A 27051-nucleotide genomic window follows, 5' to 3' on the forward strand; every position below is an offset into this window, starting at 1 on the left:
ACACTTCAAAAACAGAATCAAAATATTTCAAAAACAGTCTACCTGCATATGGAATAAATTTAAGGTAATCTTCTAACTTTTCCTGTAATACCAAGACAATGGAGAGGTTTCTTCCCATCAGCATGCAAAAAAAAACCAAATACTTTTACTCAAATTCACAACTATCATCTTCTCTATATTGGAAAAATATAGAAATATTTCTCTTCAGATTTATCTTCCACATATTAACAGAACTATGTCAAGACTTCAAAAAACTGACACCAACAGTACATCAAGCTTGTTAAACAAGTCAACATGACTTCAAAATCTTGAAGCCTCTGAACTTTTCAGACACAATGTAACTGTATCAGCCTGTTCCAGCAGTTACCCACACTTGGAAGGTTCAGAAGGAAGCCTACTTCACCATGTGAAAAAACAAACACCTTTATACATACATGTGTATCTGTGTGTCACTCACACACTCACTATACATATCTCCTTATCAAAAACATGGCTGGTCGGTTGGTTTAGACTGTGTATAAACAACAGAATTTCACAAACAGTACAAGGAAAAACCGAGTGCTTCTGTGAAGGAATACTATATTATGACTCACCACAAGATGATGCTATTGCACTTACTACTGAACTCCAACATCTTTTCCATGTACCAAACACAAGGCTAAGCACACTCAATATAGCACAATACAAAACTTCCTCTCTTAGAAAGCAGAGAGGATTACTTTAACTCCATATCATAGAGACACATTTTAGTAGATTAAATTGACTTCATTTCTACGCCTACCTGAGCATTTTCATAGCTAAGTTCAGACTTGTAGTTCACAAAGTGCAGGTTTAGAACCAGGATTTGCCATCCAGGTTTAGAATCTTACTTCTTCATACATATCAAGACCACTTTATGTAGCTTTCATCTCATAACTCAAAATAATTACAAATTATTTAAAACAGGACTGTAAATACACAACACTAAAGATTGGAACACATTTGAAGCTTTAGTTTACAAACCTAGACCCATCTGATATTTATCTGCCAAGTTAAGTCAGTTAAGATTTCAAACAACAACTAAGATAGTCAAGTCCAGATTTAACATTCATGTATGTATGCTTTATTTCCAGGAATTTTACAACTATATGTAACTATAACTAGGGTAACGGGCAAGGGAACACTACAAAAACAAAGCAGAAAAATGGAACTATTTGCAATTGAACTAAATCCAAAAATTTTGCTATTCAAAGCAACACTGGTAGTTGACATCTAGTTATGAATCACATACTTTAGGAGAGAACAATTATATAGGCTCAGTACAATCTTCCAACCAAACCACTGCTTCTACAAATCACCTTCCACTTCTGAATCCACACACATTGACAAGGAATACAATGACCTGAGAAACCCACTGTTCCTTTTCATCTGAGGATAAACATCACTTCTAAGAGTACAGTATACTTCTTAAAACATCATTATTTTCATACAGTATTGAATGCACTGAATAAACACTTCTAAACTCTATATACAAGAGATGAAAAGTCCCTTCCAAACGCTCCTCAACTTAAGTCAGTCTACTGTTAGCCAGAACACAGAGCCAAAGCACCACTCTTAGTGTGCTTTACCAGGCAACTTAATAAGAAAACTGTGTCTAAGAGTAAGTTTCCTCATAGCCTAAACCTAGCCTTAGTTTTTCAAGCATTGACTTTGAATGAAAACTGATTCATGTTTCTGTTGGTTTGAGAAGGATCTTAGGGTATCACCTGTCAATGAGTTCACATATTCTACTCTGAAACCTTCTCTTTCTCTTCTTTTTTTTTAACTATACCTTTACAGTTCTCCCAATTAATCTCTTAAAGTACTGTTCAACATACTGACAATATTATTGAGAGGATAAGGGAATTTCCTTTTTATCCTTCATTCAGAGAAAATTCAAATCAGTGGGGTCCTTTTCCACCATCAGATCTCTTATCATTAGGATAAACAGCACAATGCAACTCCTTTTGCAGTCCATGCATAGAAACACTATTCATCCACACACTGCCTGGGTGTCATTAGTGCACCACTCCTTCCAGACCTTGCCTTCAAGCAGCTGAAGGATCAGTATACAGTACTTCTGAAATATACGTAATTCAGGGGGTGTCTCTGCCCTGTTTTGTTTTGCGAGCTGCTTCTACAGATGCCATATAGAACCTGAGCAACAGCATCCTAACAGGTAGGTCTGCTGTTAGAATTTGGCTATCAAGCTGCCAAGTAAATTTAGCATCATTTAGGAAGACTGGTACTGTCCCAGGCTTGGAGCTGACCAGCTGGAAAGAAAGTAACCAGAAAATTTTCTACTGCTTGAGCAATGCCCATTCCAATTGAGACAAGTCTGTCACATCTTAGAAGGGACTAAAAGGAAGGAAATATATTCAAAAGTTTATCTTGTAGCAGCAATCTGTTCTCTGCATACATTTTTGCAATTCAAATTTGAATTTGCAATTCAAATGTCTATCAGCCTTAACAAAGTCTCTGCATACACCTCTTTTTATGAAGAATAACTACAGCTGAATACATTCTGGTTTTTCATCACGTCGTATTTTTACATGGGTAAGATACAACATATGTAACTTGTAATTTAAAAAGACAAAAGTATAATTGAAGTACAGTGGTGTAATTGCTTGTGTCCCTGTGAAGCAAACAAAAGTTAGGTATGTTCACTAAGCACTTCCACACCATAATGCTACATGATTTCTTCTAAACATATTTCAGTTTTGAATCACTTGACTGTCTAAAAAAGGTGTAAAAATAAGTTTGTATTTTTATTACTTTTTACACATTTAACAGCCAAAGGATATATAAATATCAGCATAAATCATGAAATACGATGAAATTATTTAGTAAATAACAAAATCCCACACTGTAGAACAGATTATAATGCCATCTCTTATTATTAGCTGATTTTTACCTAACCAAATGGCAGAATTTCCAACTTCCAACAAATGCTTACTTTTCTTATGTGGTATGAAGTGAATAACATACAATGCACAGCTTGAAATCCCATCATCACTGTTCAGGTTCCCTCAAAGTATGTGGCCTTCATATTATACAAACTGTTTTCATATTCACAGGCTATTGGATGTCATACTGGGGGAAGTAACAGGGAAATTGAATCAGGGGTGTTAGGCATCCTGATTTCACTGACTCAGTATCAAATATCATGATGGTGCAAATGGACTGTGCACTGGTAACTTCATTTTGGCGTTTACCATCAAAATCAGCCGTAACACATTTCTTTAAAGCAAGAAAGACTGTGACATGCCAAGTGTAACTTAATAAGGCTATGTTCTTCAGAAATACTGCGCAGCATTTAGCTACTTGTGGGATGTTTTCCTACATTAGAAAGACCTCAATCCACTACACACTTCACACCAAAAAAGTTCCAGCCATTATCTAATGCAACTTTCCAACTATTAATACACCATACCAGTAAAATAGTTTCTACTTCATTTCTTTCTTTAAGAAGGAATACATATTCATTGTTATAAATTCTGCTGATATCATCCTTCGCCTTCGCAAGTCTCTGCTGTTCTTCTTCCCACTTCTGTTGAGCATTGTGAAATGTTTCCTCAGTCTCTGTCACTTTCTGCTGAAGGTTTTCATTGATTACTATTGTTTACAGAAAAAGAGAAAGAATAAAGGTAGAAGCAGCATGGCAAAACATATCCAGAAATAAAACCCAAACACATAATTATCATCAGTTCTTCTGTGTATTTTAATACCCAGTGGAACACTGCAACATTAACTCTCCAGCACTGGAGAGCACCAACTTCTCTAAGAAGAAACCAGCAAATTTTGTGTTCTATCACATCTTTCCCACAAGAATATAGGAATATTTGACAGATTTTAAAAATTAAAACACTTTTTTCTATTAGAAAAGGACAAAAACCTGAGATAATTCTTTGTAGATCCCTTCCAAATCAGCATATTCTGTGATTCCATGAAATTACATCTTTATAGAATGGAAGACTTATTTTCAGATTTCTATATTTTGCCAGATTATTTCCAAATAATCTCGCAAATAATCTGAAATAATATTTCATTTTTTATATAGGTATTAGTCTGTATAAATTAAATTGGAGCTCAGCTTAAATGACAGTAAAGATAGGCACCTGTTCCATGAAAGATACTGTAGATAAACCTAAGGTAGGTTTGCTTACTGCTCCTCAAGACATCTAAATCTTCAGCCCATAAATGACTTGAGATGGGGAACATTGTATACACACTTCAGTGAAAGCTTAAATGCCATGGAAATCTCATAACCTGTAAGCATAACCTTCATAGCCTTTATAGGAGAAAATATTTTACAACAGCTTTTTATTTTACTGAATACAACTAGCTGCATTGGCATTTAAGTCATCACCACTTTGCAACAGGATTTTATTTCAAATCCATCCCAGTTTTCTGACATTTCTTCCTAGTCAGAAAAGAATGAAATGAAGAGAGCACATTAAGATGACACAGAGAATCAGTGGACACAATGACAGAAAAGGACTGCCAGATGGCAGAAAATCAACCCTGAAAAATAACAGCAGAAAAAAATCTGGAGCAAACATTGAAGGGTACAAGGAACTAATGAAGCATTCTGCCTGAGAAGATATGCTGGGATCATACCAAAGCACACTGTGAAGTGAGAAAGGCTCCAACTGGCAAAGGAAAAGAAGCAGAAAATTGCTAATTGCTAAAAAATTAAGCAGCAGAATTATAATTTGGTTTCTATGGCACATGTCACAGACATAAAAAGTTTGAGAAATTTCAGCCAATAGAATTTGTTGTCAATTGACAGACTGCAAATTATTGACTATGGTATTGAAAGAAACTAACACACATGTGCATTTAAGAAGACATCCCTTGCCTCTGTAAAGCCTCTCCTATCCCCTTTTTGTTCTCCAGTCCCCTCACCACAGCCTCACAGTCCAGTCCATTCAGAAAAGTGACAGTGAGCCCAGCAAAGTAGGTTCACTGTGCTGTGGTTCCGTCCTCATCAGCCCCCCTTCTGAAACAGGCCTATTGGTACCTGCATGGCATGACTCTTATACTGGCAAGGAAACCAGCACACATGAAAAGAAACATGAATTTGCTCTAGGTGAGAAACTAGCAATTCAAATCTTCCATTTGTAATCACAGAGAAATTTCCAAAGGGGAAAAAAAAGCTTTTTTCCAGATTACAATCCTTAAGATTCATGATTTTTCATGTGCTTGCAATCCCTAAGATTTTTGATTATTCATGTGTTCTCCAAAGGAATGAAAGTTCAGCTCTCCAAACATCTTAAAAATATTGGTTACTTTAAGTACTAGCAAGATCCAGACTGTTTTGGTTCTTGGAAGGTTAAAATCTTTGAGGAGTACTCCAAACTCTTCACTGAATATCAACAGCTCATCCAACTCACAGATACATCTCCTGTACTAGATGAAATAGATAAAGTAGTTTAGGTAACTAAAAATGCACCTCATTTCCTTGTAAGAATGAGGAATCTCTCTGTTTAAGGAGTATAAAGGACATCTGAGTTTCTGAAAAGTAGCAAGAAATAAAAAGTCTACATAAAAACCTTCCACATACTATTGTCATAACACACATTACTATAAAAAAAAGAAACAAAAACAACGAGAAGAAAATAAACCAGACATGAACAATAAAAATCTTGACACATTTGAAAACATGAAAGGAAATACACGTATGATGAGAACTTCTGGAAAAAAGCTGCTGGAAATAGTGCAAACAAATGAGCAGGAGTTAATTTTTCCTATTCTTTTTTCTTCCTTTTTTTTTCCCTCTGAAATGGAAAAGGAAGAACTACTGGACACAGGGATAACCTGGATGTGAAGATGGCCACCATGATTACAGTTCTATCAGCACAGCACTGAAGGAAGAAATATCAGAAGGTGATGGGAAAGAGGAAAGAAGGGTTGGAAGCGTTAGCCAGTTAGTTCTAATCCACACATGAGACAGTAAGAGCTTTGTGAACTCTTATGAGTTTTCAAAAGCAGATGGATAAGAGATGGGAAGATAAGACAAATTCAAGAAAAACAGCAATAAACTAGAAAATGTAATTAAGTCCCTGCTTCTGACTTACCTTAATGACATGAAACAGACTTAGCTTTTATTCCATCTTTATTTCTTTGAAACCTACCTTGCAGTTCCACAAGTTTGTTTTTTGCATCACTTAATTCTTCTTCTGCAGTACACATTTTCAGATGGGCACCTTTTCTGGCAACTGCCAATTCATACTCCAGACCTTGTCGAATGGCCTCTCCTCTCTCAAATTCTGACCGTAATTTGATTATCTGTTTTTCATAGTTGGACACCTAGAAAATAAATTTCACAAAACTGTTAACAATGTTCCGTTGAAGATGTGCAATATGTAACAAAAACACACCAACTGAATCCCTTTTAAAGATACTTGGAATCACATCCACAACTGCCATCTTATTCCACTTGAATTTGAAATACAATCTTGCAACTGCTTGCTTATGCACATTTTGATACTGGTATTTGTGAACTGATCCTTTTCCCAGATGAATTTCATGTACCTTAAACATACCCTTCCATTTTTCAAAAACGATACTACCTTAAAAAAATTTAGCATATATTACCGTCATCTTCCTGCACCTCAGAGGAAAAAAATGCCATAAAGAGAAACATTATATTCCAGAAGATTTTCTGGTAACATTCAGAACAGTCATATTGGGATACTAGACTACCAGACATCTAGTAACTCGCAAATACACATACAAGCATAAAATTCAGCCCAATAGTGCTCAGTAGTCAAACAGATGCCTTTAATGATAACACACAACAAACTAAGAATAGAAAACACTTCCAAAAGGGATCTTATACAGGCTGAGAAACAATCTCTGCTGCCAAAAACTGGATTCAGAAAACCAAGTTCAAGACATTCCAACACAAGAAGATGGAAAGTAAGATACATATTACCTCAGAACATCTACAAAGTAGCAATATTCTTGTAAACGAGAACCTCACACAAGGGAAATCACCCACATTACAAAGGATTTCTTTGATGTTGTTGCAGCAAACTAGTACTGAAATGATGTAGCATTAAGAATATACTCAATTAATCTTTTCTTTAGTCTGAATGTCAATTCCTCGACTAACAAATACAGGAAAAGGTGGGTGCTGAGTTGTAATCAGTTTCAGTATACTGCTGCTAGGCACACTTCCCACATTTGCTTCCCACAGTCTGGCAGTTGATAATCTGGTTTAAACTATGCTGCTGAAGAAGTATTATTACTACTGTAGGTAGCAATTCTGCTCTAAGCAATCTCCCAGGAGAAGTTGATGTGGATGCTCATTCATCTGGTTTTGGCTAAGTACAGCCAATAAAACAAGTTTGTTGTTCCACGTACATTTATTATGTGGGTATGTACCCAATATAAGAGAAGCCTGCTTGTCCCACAATGACTTATTCTTGTGCTTCAGTTAAATTGCTATTTTCCCACTGGCTTATCAACTGTGGTGTCATTGCAAAAAATAGATCCATGGAACTATCTGGATTAAAACAAACAAACAAACAAACAATCTCTTACTTTGAGCTCAAGGTGCACAAGAGTCTTCTGCACTTTGCTGTTGAGAAGCGCTTGAGTTACCTACCTCACCTTTAACTATTAACAATGACAGCAGAGGTGCTAACAGTATCTATGAACAGACATGAGAGGTCTGTACAGTGATACCTTTCTTCATATTTTCCAGTTACAGACAATGCTTTTGATCCACCATCTGAGAATATTACTTCAATTAAATAAGATGACATTCATTCCAAGAGTAAAATAAGGCAAGTGAAAAAGACATCCTTACTTCTTGATTGTGTTGAATAGCCAAGTCCAAATTTTCTTTTTTAGCTTGAAGAAGTTTCCATTTCAGTCCTAAAACAGCATCCAATTCCAATTTATTGCTCTTCTGCAGTAGCTCACATTCCTCAATATGTAAGCTGCAAAATAGTATTGTTTTAAAGAAAACATAAGCATTCCTTGTAAGTTTTAATGTTCCCTTATTTAATTGTCAGATTGTGGGTCCAAAGCTCTATACATTCACTGAAGTACAGCTATGCCTACTGTTGCTTATTATGCAAATTTTGAGAGATGTAAAAGCAGGAACTTACATTAGATATGCACTTTTAATTTCCCTAAGTCGATTTAAGCATTCTTTTCATTATTTTTATTATTGATCCAATAAATTTCCAGGATTATTAAAAATATCATTTCAATAATATATATATTAAAATGACTAGCAAGTTTCTGTCTATTTCTTCAGTAAGGCTCATTTTTTAACATGAATTACTGTCTTGAAAGCATCACTGTCATACAACAAATGCATAAATGTGGAATAAATCTCACTCTTCCACATTTTGTTTTCAAAAATATATACATCTAAACTACAGATAAACAACTGTTCACAAAAAAAAAAATAAACTAAAGGTGTAAACTAAAATACTCTGTTATTTCCACGACTTTTTCAGCCAAAGGAATATCTGCTTGGCAGGTAACAGGATTTGCCTCTGAGCATCACAAGCACTATCAAAATAACCAAAACAAGCTTTTATATAGAGAGTGAAAAATTAGCATAAAAATACAAATTTAATTAACTAGCTAAATAATCTTGCAATCAATTATTATAACTTCAAAGTGGACAACTCAAAGTATTTCAGGAGCTGAAACTCAGCCTTCACATTATTTGATATATATAATTTTTCAAATTACTAAAGCTATGTAACAATGGCTCTACTAATCAGCTGTTCCACACAAAAGTGAAAGGGCCACTAAATATTAATTACACTGTAAAAAGAAACATGATTAAACTAACCAAAAAAAGTTGGCATCATTTCATGCAGAGCTGAAAATACTAAAATAGCTTACCTTGGTCTACATGAAGTCTTAATTAATTACAGAAAGAACAGTTTCATAAATTCCAGTATACTGGGTTTTTCTAAATAAAAAAATTATCACTTTACTCCTAGATTTATGCACAGGCATCATTAACATTTTTCACAACTAAAACCTTTACCTGATGATATGTTTTCTCACATAAGCTGACTAACACAAATGTCATCAACAAGTGGAACAGTGTTCTAGATTAAATATAGCCTTTAAAGATATTAATAACAACAAATGATGAAATATCAGGTTTTTAGCTGCAGCCTATAAATACTTTATAATTTAATAAATTCTGCCAAATCTTCATTTAAAACCAAAATGAATTTCATCTGTGTGATCAGAATAATTGTATGTCATCAGTACTTGGTCCACAGGGTGCCATGTACTTAACACATTTTATATTTTCAATATATGTAGGAGAGAAAGGTCATTAAAACCTACATGTACTGCAAGAAAATCACTGGCACATTATTAGCTTTCAGTATTTACATACCCAGAGGAACCAACACATCTCAAAGGGCAAACAATCAGTAAAATCCCATATCATTATTTTAAGCAACTCTTAGCTAATGCAATTAAGAAAATATGGTGGTAAGTCAGAAGGAAGTAAAAAGAATCTGAACAGTGAATGATACTTTTTCACTCATCCTAAAATCATGAGCCAGACACAGGCGATAAAAAGGGGACCATTATAAGGATCCTTAGGTGCACAATTCTCCAGCTGGAAAACACTGAAGATGCACATGTAACATAATACGTATACAACTTTTATGTTTAGCAAATTAGCATATCTAACAAAAATCCCCAATTAGAGATGTAAATGGTAAGGTAACTTCCTCACAGTTCAATCTTCTTTGAATTCCCCTAATTTAGACAGGAACTAAATTTGATTTATGAAAATGTGTCTCGGAGACCTAGTTTCAACCTTGGTGTCCACAAAAATCTAACACAGGACCCCCAGGTTGGAGCTACTGGGAAATTTATTTTGTCTCTCCGTCTAATAGAGAAGGTAAAATGCTAGCTGAGAATACTATGATAGGCTACAGAGTTACAAATATATGTGTAAAGAATATACAAAGTATATAAAAGAAAAAAAAAAAAGGCAAAAATCAATTCGGCATCAAGAGCACCTGTAAACTATTTAAAAGATTTGTTGTGGGCATCATATAAAAGTTTGGTAGACCTTTATTTTCCCATGGCTGGGGAAAACAGATGAAAAGTAGGTTGTTTTATTCAAGGATTATACAAGAAGTATCTATCTCAACAAAAAACAGCCAAAAACCTGGTGGCACCAAGATTAACAAAGGACCAGGTAGAGGGAAAAACAGGACCCGAACTGAAAGCTAGGGTGGCTAATGCAAAGAACAAGGATTAAAAAAAGGGTAACCATTTTGATAGTTTGTGGGCAGCAGGGAGGTTCATTCTACTTACTTAAGCCTGATATTTAATACTTCTTGCAAGGAGAGCACATGAAATGGAAGCAAGGGAACAAGTACTTTTTTTAAAGTAATTAAAAAAAACCACCATCAAATTACAAAGGAAATTACTTTGGTTTTTATGACAATCAGCTCTTAATAAAGCTCTTCCTTTCAATTCTTCTATTAATTACGCAGGAAAAAAAAAGAGTGTACTGGAGATACCTGCACAATAAAACTTACTCAGGGAAAAATTTAACTATGTGCTTAACTGGACCAGTAGTGGGGAAAAAAACCCACTACGAAAAAAAGTTACATTAATACCACAATAGCAAATTAGGGACAGTATAGAAATGAAAAATGTGCATAAGAGCATGAAGACAAACAACATAACTGTAAGTACTGGGGTAAAAAAGCATTGAAAATAACTTCTTATGCACAGCTTCTAAACTTACAATATTATTAGTAAGCACTTAAAAATACAAAGCAGAAAAGCCTATTTTTGTTCTCAGTATAGAGCAAAGTCAGCAACTTAAAAAATAGACAAGAAAACTGGCAGAATATTATTATGTTACCAGTTCACTAATTTATTACTTAAATATTTTCAAATAAAATAAGAATTCTCCTTAATTAGCCACCTTATTTCTGTGGTATTTTCCTTAATCCTCACAGCATCATCAGCACATGCAATAAGTACTTTATGAAAGCTTCATACTACCAACTGTAGAAGAGTCTTTCTTTTTACCAGTAGAAGTGCTACAAGCATAAAGTTCTTGGAAGCTTAAATCAGGCACAAAATCAGGCAAAATCCCCGGAAAGTTTGAAATCATGTATGATTTTCATTCTAGGAGGAAATCAGAGACTGCTTTGCACTTCCTTTTTCACATATTAATAGTTTGTTGATCATTAGTTTTGAATGAAAACACATATTTTACGAGCTAGACCTTTTATCTAAGACACCATTTTTGGTAGTACTTTAAGACTCTTTAAGAAAGCATATCAGCAAGTGAAACATCTTTTGAGTACTACAACACAGAATGCTCAAAAGTTCACACTCACTTCACAAGTCAGCTAATTACAGTCAACAAAGAACATCACAGGGAAACAGTTTTCACTAGCTTGTCTTCCATATATGGCTGAAAATTTTGTAGAGTAATTTTGTATCAGAGAAACTTCCTTTCACTTACTACGTAGCAGTGTAATTATGCTAAACTTCTCCAGTTGAAGAAGCAGTCTGTAGCCCGACTGCCTAACCAAAGTATCTATTCACTGAATTGTGCTATTTCTATACAACCAGCAGGTTCTTACAATCAGATTTTAAATTGTGACAAATAGCTCTCTCAGTTAAGATAAACAGAATGAATTAAAGTTTACTTTAATTGTGCCAAAGATCAAACACATATCAGGTTTAAAAAAATAAGAGCCATGTGCCACACTTATAACCAACCTCTACACCCACAGCTACTGTAGAAAACTCTTCTGGAACTCCACAACATTGTTCCCAAACGGAAACAAAAACTACCTCTGTCATGTCTCCTATACCCCTGTGAGAATTCTTGCACATCAGATGGCCAGTATGCACACCGGCAGTGATGGAGTGACTGCTGCCAAAAATTCAAGAAAATAACAAACTCCTTAACAGCAATGTAATATTAAGAAGCAGGCATTCTTTATTCAGCCAGATGCACAAGTAGTAGCTCCTCCTACACTCTTGCATGCTGAGTATAGTAAAATTTCTGATTATACACTGTATTTTACATACATATTCATTGATTGTCCCAGAATAAAAATACACATGATAATAATTTACTCATTATCGTTTAAGTATTTTCCCTCTCCTTTAAGCACGTATTCCTGTGTCCTGGGGGTCTCTCTGGTAGCCCACAGTGGTCAGGGACACCAATGTTACAGCTGACATAGACAAGCTGGCAGGGCACTGGGTGAACTTCCAGCTCTCCTTCTTACACAATGGGCATTGTGCAGTTCCACAGGCCAATGGTTGTGGGAGAACAACCACGGTGTTAGCTCACCTGGTGCAGACAATTTATCACCCAGTAACATGACAACATCAGTGGACAAAGGAAGGGCTACAGATGGCATTTATCTCGGCTTCTGTAAAGTCTTTTGACACAGTCCTTCACAACATCCTTCTCTCTAAATTGGAGAGCAATGGATTTGATGGGTGGACTCATTGCTGGTGGATATGAGAACAGCTGGACAGTAGCATCCAGAGGATAGTGATTAATGGTTCAGAGTCCCAAAAGAACATCAATGACAAGTGGTGTCCCTCAGGATCCATACTGGGATCATGTTATTTAGTATCTTCATTAATGGCACAGACAAAGGGATTGACTGCTCTCTGACCAGGTCTGCTGATGACACCAAGCTGAGTGGTGCAGCTGACACACCTGAAGGACAGGATGCCAGCCAGGGGGACCTGGACAAGCTCAAGAACTGGGCCCATGGGAATCTCAGGAGGCTTACCATGACCAAGTGCAAGGTGCTGCACCTGGGTCCGGGCAAGCCTCAGCACCAACACAGGCTGGGGATGAACAGATCAGAGCAGCCCTGCTGAGAAGGATTTGGGGGTGCTGGTGAATGAGAGGCTGGACATGACCCAGCCATGGGCACTCCCAGCCCAGAGAGCCAAACATGTCCTGGGCTGCATCCAGAGCAGGGTGGGCAGCAGGGCCAGGGAGGGGATTCTGCCCCTCTGCTCTGCTCTGCTGAGACCCCACCTGCAGGGCTGCATCCAGCTCGGGAAGGACATGGACCTCTTGAACATGTCTAGAGGATGCCCAAGAAGTTGATGAGAGGGATAGAGCACCTTTCCTGAGGTAAACTGGTGCAAGGCTGAGGGAATTGCGTTTGTTCACCCTGGAGAAGTGAAGCTTCAGGGTGACCCAACTGTGGCCCTCCAGCACCTGATGGGAGTCTACAAGAAAGATGGAGAGAGACACTTTACAATAGCATGTAGTGACAAAACAATAAAGAATGGTTTTAAACAGAAGAAGAGAACGTTTAGATTAGATATTAGAAAAATCCTTTACTGTGAGAGTGGTGAGGCACTGGAACCGGTTGCCCAGAGAAGCTATGGACACCACATTCCTGGCAGCTGGCTCAAACCCAAGGTGCTCTGTGCAATCTCGTCCCGTGGAAGGTGTCCCTGTCCAGAGCAGAGGGTTGGAATTCAAGGATCTTAGAGGTCTGTTCCAACCCTGGCCATTCCATAACTACAAGATCTAATAACTGTATTAACATGGTATAGCTTGCATATATCACACCGTGGCTGGTTCTTTTTTCAGTCTGAATTACACAATTTCAGAGATCTAGAAAATAAACCACAAAAACCAAAACTATATTGCTAGACTAAAAAAACCAGAAATGAAACTCACTTTCTATCTTCTGTGACAGAGTAGTTGACTGGAGAGGATGAACTCATGATGGCAAACAGACAGCTTTTCAAGCTGCATAAACCACAAACTCTGGAGAATAAATTGTTGACTGTATATACGTTTACTTGACAAGTTTCCAAGATGATTCTTCCATATCATAAAAACATTACAATCTGTAACAGAGACATGCTTTAATTTATTTGTCAACATAATGAAAGAATCATTTGTTAATACTCACAAGCAGTTAGAAAACAGTGTTACTACTACTACTACCATGTGAACAACTACCAACTATAATTTTACAGTTTTAGACATCTATGAGAATTGTACTTCTAATACTTGAAGCTTATATAGTGTAGATCAATATATACATATATAGTATATATTAACTATATATGTATATATATATAACTAACTAACATAGCAGAATATCTCCTGCCAAGGTTTTCAGAATATCAGTAAAAAGTATTTTGTTCCCACACACTGATCCTCTATCTTGTAAACATATTACAAACTCCATTTCTCTTCAAAATATTCTATTGAAGATAAAAGTGTATACCATGATTGAATGTACTAGTGTGCTGTCTGATAACAGCCTTTAACACAACAAATCTTCCAAGTGTTTTACAAACCTGGAATTTTCTATTTGAACCTATTTTTATTGTATTAGATAAATTAGCAATGTTTAGGACTAAACAGAAGGAATTCTAAATTGAACTGTAACTCCACTCATCTTTTGGAAAAAATCATTAATTTAGTGTCACAATAAAAAAGAAATCAATATAGACAACATATTTATAACGCAATGGATGACAAAAATTCCATTGCCTACGTCAAGTTGCACAGTCAACTCATTAGAGACCTCTTTTCATTAATTAAAGCAAGATAACATGAAATATAAGCTGTATTCAACAGTCAATATTGATGAGCCATAAAGGTTTGCTTTTGAACATGGTAGCAGATGGACATCCATAATAAAGTCCAAAACAGGAAACTCACCTGGACTCCATTTTTACCATCCCTGGTTTGCAGTCACATGTCCACAGAATCATAGAATAAGCTGCGTTGGAAGGCACCATTAGAACTATCAAGTCCCAACTCCTGGCCCTGCACAGGACACCCCAAGAGTCACACCATGGGCCTGAGAGCATTGTCCCACTGCTCCTTGAACTCTGTCAGGCTGGTGCTGTGACCACTTCCCTGGGGAGCTGTTCCAGGGTCTAACCACATTCACCTAAGGGTGAAGGACTTTGAATATCCAGCCTAAACCCCCCCGACTCAGTTTCAGGCCATTCCCTCTGTCCTGTCACTGATAACCAGAGATTAAGGATCAGTGCCTGTCCCTTCCCTTCCCCTTGTGAGGAAGTTGTAGCTGCAATGAGATATCCCCTCAGTGTCCTGCAGGCTGAACCGACCAAGTGACCTCAGCCATCCCTCACAACGTTTTCACCAACCGTGCAGCCCTCCATTCAATGCTCTCCAATACTTTAATGTATATCTTATATTGTGGTGTCCAATGGCAGCAGTCGGTGTAATATATTAATATAAACTGATTTTAGTAATTCCAGTGGCTGCACTAGAAATATGGAGAAGAAAAAAAAAATTTCTGCTTCAGTCTATATATTTAACAGAAGATGCAGCAAAAATAAACTTACTTCTAACAACTCCAAGTTTTTGGTTTGGGGTTTTTTTTTGTTGGTTTTGTTTTTATGGAAAAGCAGTATATTCATATAGAATAGCTACATGTAGCCTTTGTGATTTTTAACATCTACACACTGGAATTCACCTTGGTACATGTGTTCATAAAACTCAAAACACAATTGGCATGCAACTTGCACTCCTAGAAAAAACGGCATAGCTTTTTTTTCTCATCTCAAATGAGAAAATAGTTGAAAACCTCATTTTCAAAGTATAGCCTGTAGTATAATTTCTAGACACATGTTAAGTTCCATTATTTGTGACTTGCATACTGAAAACTAACTTTACATGAGAGAAGAAAATCTTGACAAAGTACTTGCAGTACTCAACAAAGATGTATTGCTTCGATAAAAAAGAAAATTAGGTATGCTGGTATCAAGAAAAATGAGGTATCCTCTATCAATTATTCCAAATTTTCAGCTCGCATTAGTGGAGCTGAAAATTTGGAGCTGAAACCTTCAGACATAGCTCTGAACACTAAAAAACTAGTTTTTTATACCACCCTTTTCTTAATATTTATTGCCAAAAATCTATATGTGGCTTTATACCAAAATTTGAAAAGTAGAAAATGAAAAAAAAAGGTGCAATTAAATAGATGCAGCAGAAAAAAAATCTGTCTCAAAATATAAGCAAAATCTCCTCTGACACATTCATACCACCCTGAAGGTTTAGAACTTTCTGAAATTACTTTTAAGTATTTTAATTACTTTGGGGGGGAGGGAAACAGGGAATATCTAATGAGTGTTTTCTGGGAATGCTAATGATCTTGAATTTACAACATCTCTCTTGTAAGACACACATCCATTGTTTACTACCACACAAATGGATACACTCCAAAAGCATGCTATATCAATCAGAGGGAAAAAAATTGAAGGGGTGTGGAGTGGCTCGTCAAAGCCCCACAATAAAACAAAATAGCTAGGAAGTTTTTGCTTGAGGACGTAATACATTAGACAGATGTTACCTACAAAATTTGTGGCATCCTCACGAACTTCTGAATATGCTTTACTAGCTTTATGAAGGCCATTGATTTAGACTGGATGTGGGGAAGAAATTTTTTATTGTGAGGGTGTTGAGGCACTGGAACAGTTTGCCCAGAGAAGCCGTGGATGCCCATCCCTGGAAGTGTTCCAAGACCAGGCTGGATGGAGCTCAGGGTTAGTGGGAGGTGTCCCCTGCCCACGGCAAAGGAATGGAACTGGAGGATCTCCAAGGTTCCCTCAGCAAACTGAATCTAACCAAGATGTACTAACTTGAAACACACCAAGCCAGGCGGAACTACCACATCTGTGCTGCAACTCCAAGAGCTCACCAGTTTCGGCTGAACGAACCACCACCTTTCCACTAACGCAAGCTGAAAAATTTTAAGCGAGCTAAAAACCAAAGTAGAGGTATCCCTTCGCACCGCTGGCCCCGGAGCGGCGCTGGCTGCGCGCACGCCGTAACGGCGGCTTTGGCGCTTTACCTGGCAGGAAGGGCTGAGGGAACAAGGCCAGAACAGAGCTCCAGCAGCAGCACCCCGGGGCCGCTCCGGGCAGCCGGGAAGGGCAGGGAAGCGCCGGGAAGGGCAGGGAAGCGCCGGGAAGCGCGGCGCCGCTCCCAGGTCCCGCCAGCAGGGACGCGGCCGGCGCGGCGCGCCTCCGCAACGGCAACTTCCGGCCACGGCGCGACGTCATCAGCGGGCGGGCGGCGCGCGCGGGCTGTGGCGGGCGCTGCGGGCTCCGAAAGCAGAACGTGCGATAGGAAACGGGAGTGAGCGCCTGGCGTGAGAGCCAGGCTCAGGGGGGCATGGCCTCGGGCTCGGGGCAGCACGCTGTTCCCTCGTATTATCAAGAGAAACCAACAGGGAAATGGTTTCGAGAGACCCTGGGACGAAAGTCACAGCAGGGAGGATGAGGGAGATCGTAACGAGGTTGGCATTGCCCTTCTGGTCACCTCACTGCACAAAGGGAAAGGTTTATTTGAAACAGCTCCGCTGAGAATTTCAAGACCCAGGTGTAAACATGTATGATGTCAAACAGCAGCAGCATAAGCGAGTGAGTGAATAAAATCCACCCCACCATACCCTAGAAAAGAAGACAATAGCAGTAATGTCAGTGGTATGGCCTTCAAGGTACAAATTGAAGTTCTAATAAAAATTAAAAAGCTCTGTAATATTTTCGCCCTCTGAGATAAAGACTCAAAACTTAATTTCTAGTCTCTAACTTGATTTCTATAATTGGCTTTTACTGATGGTTTTTGTGCTTCTCCATTGTGCAGTTATTCTAAATGCCTAGTGCCAAATGAATTAAGTTCTTTGCCCAGGTTCACAACAATAGATTTCATTATGTTGCAGTTATTTTAAAAGCAGCATGGTTAGGGTTTTTTTTTGATCAAAAATACAGAGTGAAAAGGATGTCCTCTCTGCTGTTGTCTGATGAATAGTCAAAAATTAATATGAAAAATGGCCTCAGTTAATGAAAAAATATAAGTTATGTAATAATATGAAAGGAAGCAGAGACTTGGCATCATGTTTGAATAATGTGATAGGTTTTGGCAGTATAAAAACTTGGGAAATTCTGAACCAGTAGTAATATTAGATTAACTGCCCCAAATGTCCCACACACTGTTTTTTATATTGATTCACAAAAATTACTTTCGACACAATACTGTTGCTGCATGCATGTAGTTCAACAAACACTTTTCCTTCCTCTCATACTGAAAAATACATATCATATATAGAGTCATATATAGAATTATTTCGGTTGGAAAAGACATCTAAGATCAAAAAGTCCTACCATTAGCCCAGCACTGCCACGGCCACCGCTAAACCATGTCCCTAACTGCTGCATCTATATGTCTTTTAAATACCACCATGGATGGGGACTTTTGTCCCAAGTGGTCATTCATTTTTGCATAGGAAGAAAGTTTTTTATCTGTCTTAACATATTGATGACTTTCTGTTTTTTATGAGAAAGTTGATTTCAGGGATATGTCCTTTGCCACCTTCAAGAAAATCAAACAGATCTGACTTGTTTAAGCCATCAGAAAAAAGCAAGAACAAAGTGGATAACACAGATGGTGTGAAATTTTACAGTTAAAGTTTATAAAGCAACATTTTGCATTTAAGGAGGAGAGAGCCTAGAACAAATCACAACTTGCTCTATGGCAACTGCAGTGGATGTTTTGGGCCTGACTTGAGTTTCAGTATCAAAACTGAAAGGGGTAAGATAATTCTTCTCACAAGGACTTACGTTTATGCTCGAGTGGCACAGAGGAGAGCTGGCAGAAAACTGACCTGTAAAACTTGTGCATCAGACCACACACCAAAGATGGAAACTTGAGCATAAAATGGCTAGGCCTGCCTCTGCAAAATAGTGTAAGGAGTAATTTTTTGTGCCATACTGTGACTTGCAGGTGGGGCCATCACGTAGGACTAAACCCAGAGAGGATTGACAGGCAAGCTAATTTTTGATGCAGAACTGGAATTAGACAGCAGGACAAGCAGGCCGTAAGAAAGAAGGTAGTGGGTTCATATCTGGTTTTGAGATCTTAACTTTGAAAGAAAGGTATTTGTGGGGGGAGGCTGGCGCTGGCTGATGTGCTCACTAAGGAGATCAGCTGACAGAAACAGGAGAGGAGGGCACAATGGCTTGAAATGCTAGGTGAGGAGGAAGCTTAATGTGGACTGGTAAACAAAAAAGGAGAGAATAGATATGGAGAGGACAAGGGGAGTAACATAGTCTGAATTAGTAGCAATACTAGTTAGGAAACAAAACCAATCAACGAAACCAACAAAAAAAAAAATCTCCACCAAACACAAGAAATAATGGCGACTAAGTAGCAAATAAAGATTCTGTTACAGACTTAAGAAAAATCAAACAACCGTGAGTTGTTGTATGCTGGGGGAAGTCAGGATATCAAGCAAGTAAGTGGCTGGGGAGTACCCGGGTGACACGGGCAGCTTTGCGTCCGGCAGCAAGAAGGGATGAAAAGCCCGGCAAGGGAACGGCTCTGTAGCAGAGCTCGTGGGGCTTGAGACACACGAAGGGCCCCGCGGGGACAGCCGCACTCGCCCGCTTTGGAAAGGAGATTGGCGCTCACTAACGACGCCAGCCTGTCAGCGGCTGAGCAGGGCCCATTCCCCCGTGCGCGGCGATGCTCAGCTCGGCTCCCGCCACCACCCCGGCCGGGGGCGGTCCCACAGCCGCGCTGCTGCGGGGGCAGCTCCTCCTGCTCCTCCTCCTTTCTTCCTTCCCGTCCGCCTCCGCTCCCTCCAGCGGAGTCGCGGCCGCTCCGCCCCCACCGGAGGAGGAGCGAACCATTTTTCTCACTGCGGGGAGTGGGAGCGAACGAGACTCTTTTCATTCCTTTCTCCAACCCTGCCTCGGGTCTGACGGTCTCTTTCCTCTCGTGGCTTCCCGCATTTCTCCAGGCGTGGAGGCTGGAGCCAAGGCGTCTGTCTTAGGGCGGGGCGCTGGCCGAGTCCTGGCCGGCCCTCCTGAGCTACCCCGCCTCCCCTGTGCGGCTTGCCGGTGGTAGCGGCCCGCTGGCGGGAGGAGGCGGCGCGGCTGTGTTTCCCGCGGCGGGCGGCGGGCCGGACGCCAGCGCGGTTGGTAGCGGCGAGTGCGTTACGGGCGGTGAAGCTGTGGGCGGGCGGGCTGGGAAGAGAGGGAGAGCGAGAGCGCGAGAGGGAGGAAGAAAAAGATGGGTCAGGGGGAAGAGGGAGAGAGCGAGAAAAAGGGATGGATGGAGAAGGGCGGGCGGAGTTTCTTTTCCGCGCGCCCCCTCCCTCCGCCCCCCCGGCCCCCTGCAGCGCTCTCGCGCCATCGTGCCCGCGTGCATGAGGGGGCGAGCGGCCGGTCGGGCAGGGGGGAGAGCGGGACAGGGCGGCGGGCGGCTCTCCCGGCCGGAGCGGCCTGGCCCTGCCCGCGGGCGGGCCCTGGCGCTGCGGAGTGCTCGGGGGGTCTCTTCTCAGGGGTGAAGGGCGGGCACGGCGCAGCGCTCCCCAGCCGGGGGCCGCCCCCCCCTTGCTGACGTGCCTTCTTGTGTTGCCCTTCTCTGCTCTCTCCCGCCCCGGTGTGTTTATCCCAGCAGCGAGTGGCACCTCGTGTGGCTGGCGGTGCCTCGGTGGTTGCTGGAGGTGCAGAGCCTTTCCTTCTCTGAGCCCGGCTCGCCTGGCGGCAACAGGGCGTCACGTCGGTGAGAAAACATGAGCCGAGATTTCAAACCAGGAGACCTGATCTTCGCCAAGATGAAAGGTTACCCCCATTGGCCGGCCAGGGTAAGACTCGCCCTCCTCCCCCTGCCTCACCTCCCTCTCTGCGGGGTGCGCTCACACACCTGTGCTGAGCAGCGCCTTCAGCTTTGCCTCCTGTGAGGGAGGACACGGCTGGGCTCCCGGGAGTACAAGCGGCTTTGCAGTCACACTGCAGATCCGTACCGTGAAAAGTAGCCCTCTCAAGTAGTCATTAGTTGTCCTAATTTGTGTAACGCAGCTTTACGGAATGAAGACCGCTGTATGGTAGGTAGCCTGACGCTGGAGCATGTGCAGGCCCCTGGAGCTGTTCAATAACGGTGTCTCCAAATAACTGCTCTTGGCAAAAAACCCCCACGAATTTATGGCAAGATTATTCCTGAGTGGGCTATGTCTACTGCGCCTGTTTCTGTTAAATAGGCTAAGTGTAAGTGGTAACTTGTCCAGTCCTTTTTTGTGTTCTCTGTGCTCCAGTAGAAAAGTCATGCAAAGTTCTGGGACCACTGTTGGATGTGGGAATGGAGGTAAAAAGGTATTTATGCTGACTTGTAAATTGGGGTTCTTTTAAAGTTTATTATCCTTTTGGTAGTACTTCACATTTGGACTTCCATAAGTTACCAGGTCAGCATAAGGGTACAAAGTCTTCCTGTTGCTTTTTCTTAAAGATGGGCAGTATGTGGATGAAATTGAATTGTGCCTTTTACCTGTGACACGTTGTAATTTCTCCTTTTAAGAGAAGTGGTCATGTGAAAAGTATCTCCGTAAACTGAAAGTAATGTAATTTTCTATTGTTGCCTATACTGGTTTTGATTCTGCTTTATTTTTTTACATACTGTTAAAAAGAGATCTAATTTCCTGATTTACTTTTCTGTAGATTTTTTTATTCCCATTTTAATAGTTAATTTTTTACATATTTCCCCCTAAACTGTTCTTGTCTCTTACTTGATTTGAACTATAATAGGCTGTGTTTTTCCTAGGTGGATGAAGTTCCTGATGGAGCAGTAAAACCGCCTATGAATAAAATGCCTATTTTCTTTTTTGGCACCCATGAGACGTAAGTACTTTATATTTCAGGGTTATATTTTTTCATTTTAAAATGCTGTGACAAAAACTTATCTTCTCTGAATGTAGTGTATTTCAAGCTATTGTATTTATTAGCACGTCTTCCTGAATTGGTGTGTTTTGTCAACACGTGATTCTGTAAATTTTACTTAAACTCTTCAAGTGAATGGTAGACCATAACCATGTATGCGTTGCTCATCAGAGGAAAAAAATTGTACCCACAGTGATGTGGCTGATTGGTTTTTCTTTTTATCTGTAATGAGTTTAATTATAGTCCTGTATATCGTCAAAATTCTCAGTACTACATTCTCAAAGAAAGTGCAATAGACAAAATTTGAGAGATGGACAGATAATCATGTACTGGAGTTGTTTCTATTATTTGGTTTTTTTTCCTGATGAGGTTTTGGGTTGTGGATGATCTTATGTTTATGAGATCTGGAGACAGAGCTGAGGAAGTACAGTTAGCTTCATACCTATCAACCTGCAAAATACTGATCTCTGGGTACTTTGAGCAGTGTTTTGTGGTGATACAGTATTTGCTTTGAGAGACTGTATGTCTTACACTGCTGAATTTAATAGAAAATATCCTGGGATTTATGTAGTTATCTGTTTTTGAGAATTACTCTGTTGCTTTTTAGCATGACTGGTTGGGTTACTGTAGATTTAAGGCATTATCAGATTCAGTGCTCCATTTTTTGTTTGAGTTGCCAAAAGAAACCAAAGCAGTTTAAGCCTGTATTAGTGTGCTTTTAATTCTTGTGGTTTTTCTTTAAAAAACGGCAGATTTAAGTTGAGTGCAAAAGTTGTCCATTTCTCTCATTTCGTGGAAGGATCTTACTTTTTTAAACGGATTGAAATTGCTTAAATATGGTAGTTTGTATCCATCTTTAGCAAGTAAGTATCTTGCTAAGATGATACATTGTCCTGTTGAGTTAAAGAGTAAGCATGCCCTGCTGCTGGCATTACTTGGTATTACTTTTCTTAAAAAGCAATTTCTGTGATGAAAAAGATACCTATATGCTTGGATCATGTTTTTTTTTTTTTTTTTAGCTAATCTCATCTTTCAATAAATCTTTCAATGATAATTTTTTTTTGTTTGATTGGAGTTTTTCTTTGTGCATAATTTTGTGGGTTAAGAAGAGTTCCTGGAATTCGATTCAAGGTTGCAAGGTTTGTCTTGTCCATTGTTTTAATTATCATTTAGGATGTGTTAGGTTTCCTTTTTTTTTTTCTTAAATTTTTCACACAACAAAACTTTTTCTTTGGCAACTGCAACACAATACTGCTTTGGTTCTGTTGTTGGTGTTGTTGCCCACCCTTCACCCCTGCAAAGAGACCCCCTGGGCACTTCCTCTGTCATTCTGGATTGCAGTGGGGTTTTGGGCAGTTCCAAATAAGTTTGGGAATGCAGGTTGAATGTAAGGAAGACAGAAGTAACTCCTCATCTAAAGGCTTAAAAACACCTCAGCAAGTTTTGAGAAGTTTTTTGTCCAACTTCAGATTTAGCATTGAGCTTTTAAGAGGTGTTTGGGTTTGAAAGATTTGGTAATTGGGGGCTTAATGTGTGAGTAATTTGAAATGGCTGTTCCTCACTCTGCTATAGTTACTAAATAAAGTTTTGCCGCGATCTAGTTTTTGTTAGGCTCTCGGTTCTGAGTTACTACGTTTCAGAAATCCGTGGAATACCAGAGAAATGTTTTGCCTCTGTTTCACACACATTACAGTGTATGGTGTTCCATGACCCAGCTGTCTCCTGGTGTTTGTTAAGCATGTTACTTATCTTAAGATCTGTAGAGTGATGATAGGTGAAACTTTTCAAGTTCTTAGTCTCACTTACTCCTTACAGCAGATACCTATAAATTACAATAGGAAGGAACTGATTGGGTGACAAAGGAGACTGATGTTCCATGGCCTGTCATTTTGTTTAGGTTTTTAAGCTATAAGTAGTGACTTCAGTGATCAATCAGGAATTATGTAGAGTTAACAATTTCTTGTGCTTTTTTCTTGGGAATTAAAGTAAATTTGGTAAACTTGTTGAGTGCTGTGCTTCTCACAGTTAAGATTTACACATTGTGCAAAGTTAGATACTCTATCTTCAGCATTTTCGTAGGCTGTGTATGTATAGTCTATCATACTGTAAGTAGTGGCAACTCTGAAAACTCACAAAATCACTTTATCATGCTAAAAACTCCTGTGTAAAGGATGACAGGATTTCAGGCTGCATGGTTGGTTACAGCAGGAAAAAGGAACTATAGGGGAAAAGGAAAGCAATACTGGTTTGGGAATAATTCTTATTCGACTTCTAGAAATATTATTAATTGAGTTTATGAAATTACTGTGAGTAAGTCTTAACCTGTACTTTGCATTTTTTTGTTTTCTCTTAAGTTTTGTAAAAGACCCAACTGAATGCGTTTCTGTCTAGGGAGAGTAATAAAATGAATTTAAATAAACACTTTTTTTGGATATGTTGTGGCAACAAACAAATTTTGTTTGGTCACAGACAAACAGGTCACACTGAACTCTAGTTTCTGGACTGTCTGTGTTAGGGTAATCTCTTTTCATTCAGTTTTTCTTGTCCCTTTTTCTTCATTGGTACATGAGGACTAAAGTGCAGCAGCCTAGCTAGCTTCATTACCTGTTCACAGTAGCTGTTCTCAGGTGTTTTTCAATGCCTGACAATATGGGCAGAGGCTTAGAGACTGGAAAAATGCTTACTTTTAGAGAATAGGGAAGAAGAGAGGCAGTGTTTTTCCTATTTTTGTCTCTCCCAGTTGCTCTATCTGCCTACCCATCTTTTTGGTCTGGGTAAATAAGCTTGGCAGGTGCACATTTCCCACACTGGCTGAACCCTCTCTAACTGTAACTTGCCAAGAGGTGGGTGATTTGCAGTCTAAGCTGAATGGCTTACTTAATACTTTGTGCATATAGATGAGTCTTTACAACTGGAGTAGAAAATGCTTAAGCTTTCAATGAGAGTCTATGTTTTTTCTCTTTTCTCTCCTCCTTTTATTGTAAGTCTGAGGTAGCTGCTTTTTTTTTTAAGGATAATGAAGGAAGTAGTGGCATGGAGCTTAGAAGTATCTGTTTTAATTTACCATGAGCTGGTACTTCAGAAAGCAAGTATCTGCAACTTTCAAATAGTTGGATGTAATATAATTACAGTAACACAATGTCTAGGCATGGATTGAAACTGAGAATGTACTACCGAAGAGTACATTTTTCTGTTAGCAGCAGGTAGATTGGTACCTGCTGAAATCCTAACTACAAAAGACCATGAAGGTAGATGAAATAGTCTTTGATGCTCTTCAGCATAAACTATAATACTGGTTCTCAGTATTCCCTTCCCTCAGTAAGGAGGGAAGTCTCTGTTTGTGGTGGTAGTTATGGAGACCTTGGGGTGTTGCAGGCCAAAGTTTAGAAAACTAAGGACTCTAGTAGAATAGCTGTTATAGTACTAATGACTTTAATATTTAATAACACTTGGTGCTTACTTCTTTGAAAAAACTAATGAGTTAAAATGTAAATTTTGTTTTTTCTTTCCTTAAGGGCATTTTTGGGGCCAAAGGACATATTCCCTTATTCAGAAAATAAAGATAAATATGGCAAACCAAACAAAAGAAAGGGTTTTAATGAAGGGTTGTGGGAAATTGATAATAATCCCAAAGTGAAATTCTCTCATCAGCAGGTAAGCTATGCAGACTCTACAAATCTTTGTTGCTTTGGGTGGGGGAGGAGGGGAAATGTACTAAGTGTGTTGTACTTGTAAGGGAAATGTACTAATGACACAGAGTAATGACTTACTGCTGCTGTTTAACTGCAGGTTAGACTAAATTTAAAATAAATACTGTTTGTGTTTGGTGTCTTTTATTGATAGGATAAGAAGAAATGGGGGTTGTTTAACTGGAGATACATACATACTTACAATTATATTTATATTCCTGAAATTCCTTTGTAATTGGGTGACTGCTTGAAAAGTGGTGGGTTTTTTGGGGTCTCAGTCACTCTGCTGTGTATGTTCTAAAACCAATTGCCTATGTCCACAAGTATCCTTGTAAGATTGCAGTACATGCTCTCCCAGTGTGCAGTATTTTCATTCTAGCAGTTGGAGGCAATGTGATGTTTGCCTTTTAGCCCCTGTCACATGACTTAATTCAATTTTTGTCCATCAGTAGTTCCTTGTTTCTTGCCCATTTGTAAAAGTTCCAAGCTTAAACCAGAGCTATACAATGCTACCCATAAAAGGACCCAAATTTATTATGAAGACAAATTCTCATGCTCATTTTTTCTTTGCTTGCTCTGGACATTCTGTAAGCTTTTAGTTTTTTTGCTATGTACACTGAATGTATTCTGACCTTGGCTCCATTGGGTCTTCTAGGCAATGCTGCAATAATAATAAAAAGAAATGCTGTCTTCTGTTTCTATTTGCTGTTTTTTCACAACATGCCAAGTTGTCATTGCAGCACCAATTAATTCCAGCTTCATATGATAGCCATGTTACTGTGTTCCTAGTTTGAAGGAGAACATGGATAAAGCAAATGCAAATAATGCAAATTTGCTTCTGAATTTGTCATTCAACTGCAAAAAGGTTTACTTTTGATAGTCGTCTCCTTCTACTCTGTGCTAGGCATTATTAAAAGCAAGTTTTACTTGAAGTAATTCAAACCCTTTAGCCAGCTTTTGGTTTATTTGTGTGTTGTCCTTGTTGGTGCTAATAAAGTACATCTGCAAAAGGCTTTATTTAACAGCTATGGTTTTTTTGAGGAGTAGGACTTCTGGTTATTTTAAATAATGGAAAGATTGGATGTTTAAGTATGCGATGTCCTGATTTCCCTTGGGATAGAGTTAGTTTTCTTAGTTGCTGGTGCAGTGCTATGTTTTGCATTTGGTATGAGAATGCTGTTGATAACAGTGTTTTAATTTTCACTAAGTATGTTTTCCTTGTTTAAGAGTAAACACTTTTTAGCAACAACTAAAACATCTGTGAGTTTTGAACATAATTCTCGTACTAAATCCAAAACACAGCACTGTACCAGCTATGAAGAAGAGAATTACCTCTGTCTCAGCTGAATCTGGGTCTACTGGGGAGTTTAATGGGAAGCTGGAATTTGTTTTAAGGGTGGCAGAGTGCCTGAGATCAGCTTCTGAGGTTCTACCATCTTTGCCAAAAAAGGGTATGGAATAGGCAACAAAGCATTCAATTTGGTGTAGTTTAGTCAGTTGACAAACACTTTTTGTTACTTCTTCTGGTAACAAGAAAGAAGGACAAAAAAATGGAGTAGGAGAAACATGCTTCCCTCCGGCCACATCCACTATAGCTTTGTTGGATCCCAGT

The 27051-nt window shown here is 39.1% G+C and overlaps 2 protein-coding genes across 3 annotated transcripts in view; one reads left to right on the plus strand and one right to left on the minus strand.

Annotated features, from left to right (window-relative positions):
* Positions 1-13899, minus strand: part of CCDC171 (coiled-coil domain containing 171) — a 150446-nt gene extending 136547 nt beyond the window's left edge. The window contains exons 1-4 of the mRNA XM_058823984.1: positions 13724-13899; positions 7838-7970; positions 6156-6330; positions 3452-3633 (exon numbers count right to left, since the gene is read on the minus strand). Coding sequence (XP_058679967.1) covers positions 3452-3633; positions 6156-6330; positions 7838-7970; positions 13724-13770 — 537 coding nt within the window. The 5' untranslated portion in view covers positions 13771-13899. The remainder of the gene's footprint in view (positions 1-3451; positions 3634-6155; positions 6331-7837; positions 7971-13723) is intronic.
* Positions 13900-19977: 6078 nt separating this feature from the next.
* PSIP1 (PC4 and SRSF1 interacting protein 1) overlaps positions 19978-27051 on the plus strand; it is a 32829-nt gene continuing 25755 nt past the window's right edge. Inside the window, exons 1-4 of one of the 2 annotated variants that reach the window (XM_058823565.1) lie at positions 19978-20026; positions 20498-20684; positions 21635-21711; positions 25266-25404. In XM_058823565.1, the coding sequence (XP_058679548.1) occupies positions 20613-20684; positions 21635-21711; positions 25266-25404 (288 nt within the window). In that variant the 5' untranslated portion in view covers positions 19978-20026; positions 20498-20612. Of the gene's footprint in view, positions 20027-20494; positions 20685-21634; positions 21712-25265; positions 25405-27051 lie in introns of both variants that reach the window. The other variant, XM_058823566.1, reaches the window with a different exon arrangement.

The sequence above is a fragment of the Ammospiza caudacuta genome, chromosome Z (assembly GCF_027887145.1).
Source record: "Ammospiza caudacuta isolate bAmmCau1 chromosome Z, bAmmCau1.pri, whole genome shotgun sequence".
In the NCBI taxonomy this organism is placed as follows: Eukaryota; Metazoa; Chordata; class Aves; order Passeriformes; family Passerellidae; genus Ammospiza; species Ammospiza caudacuta.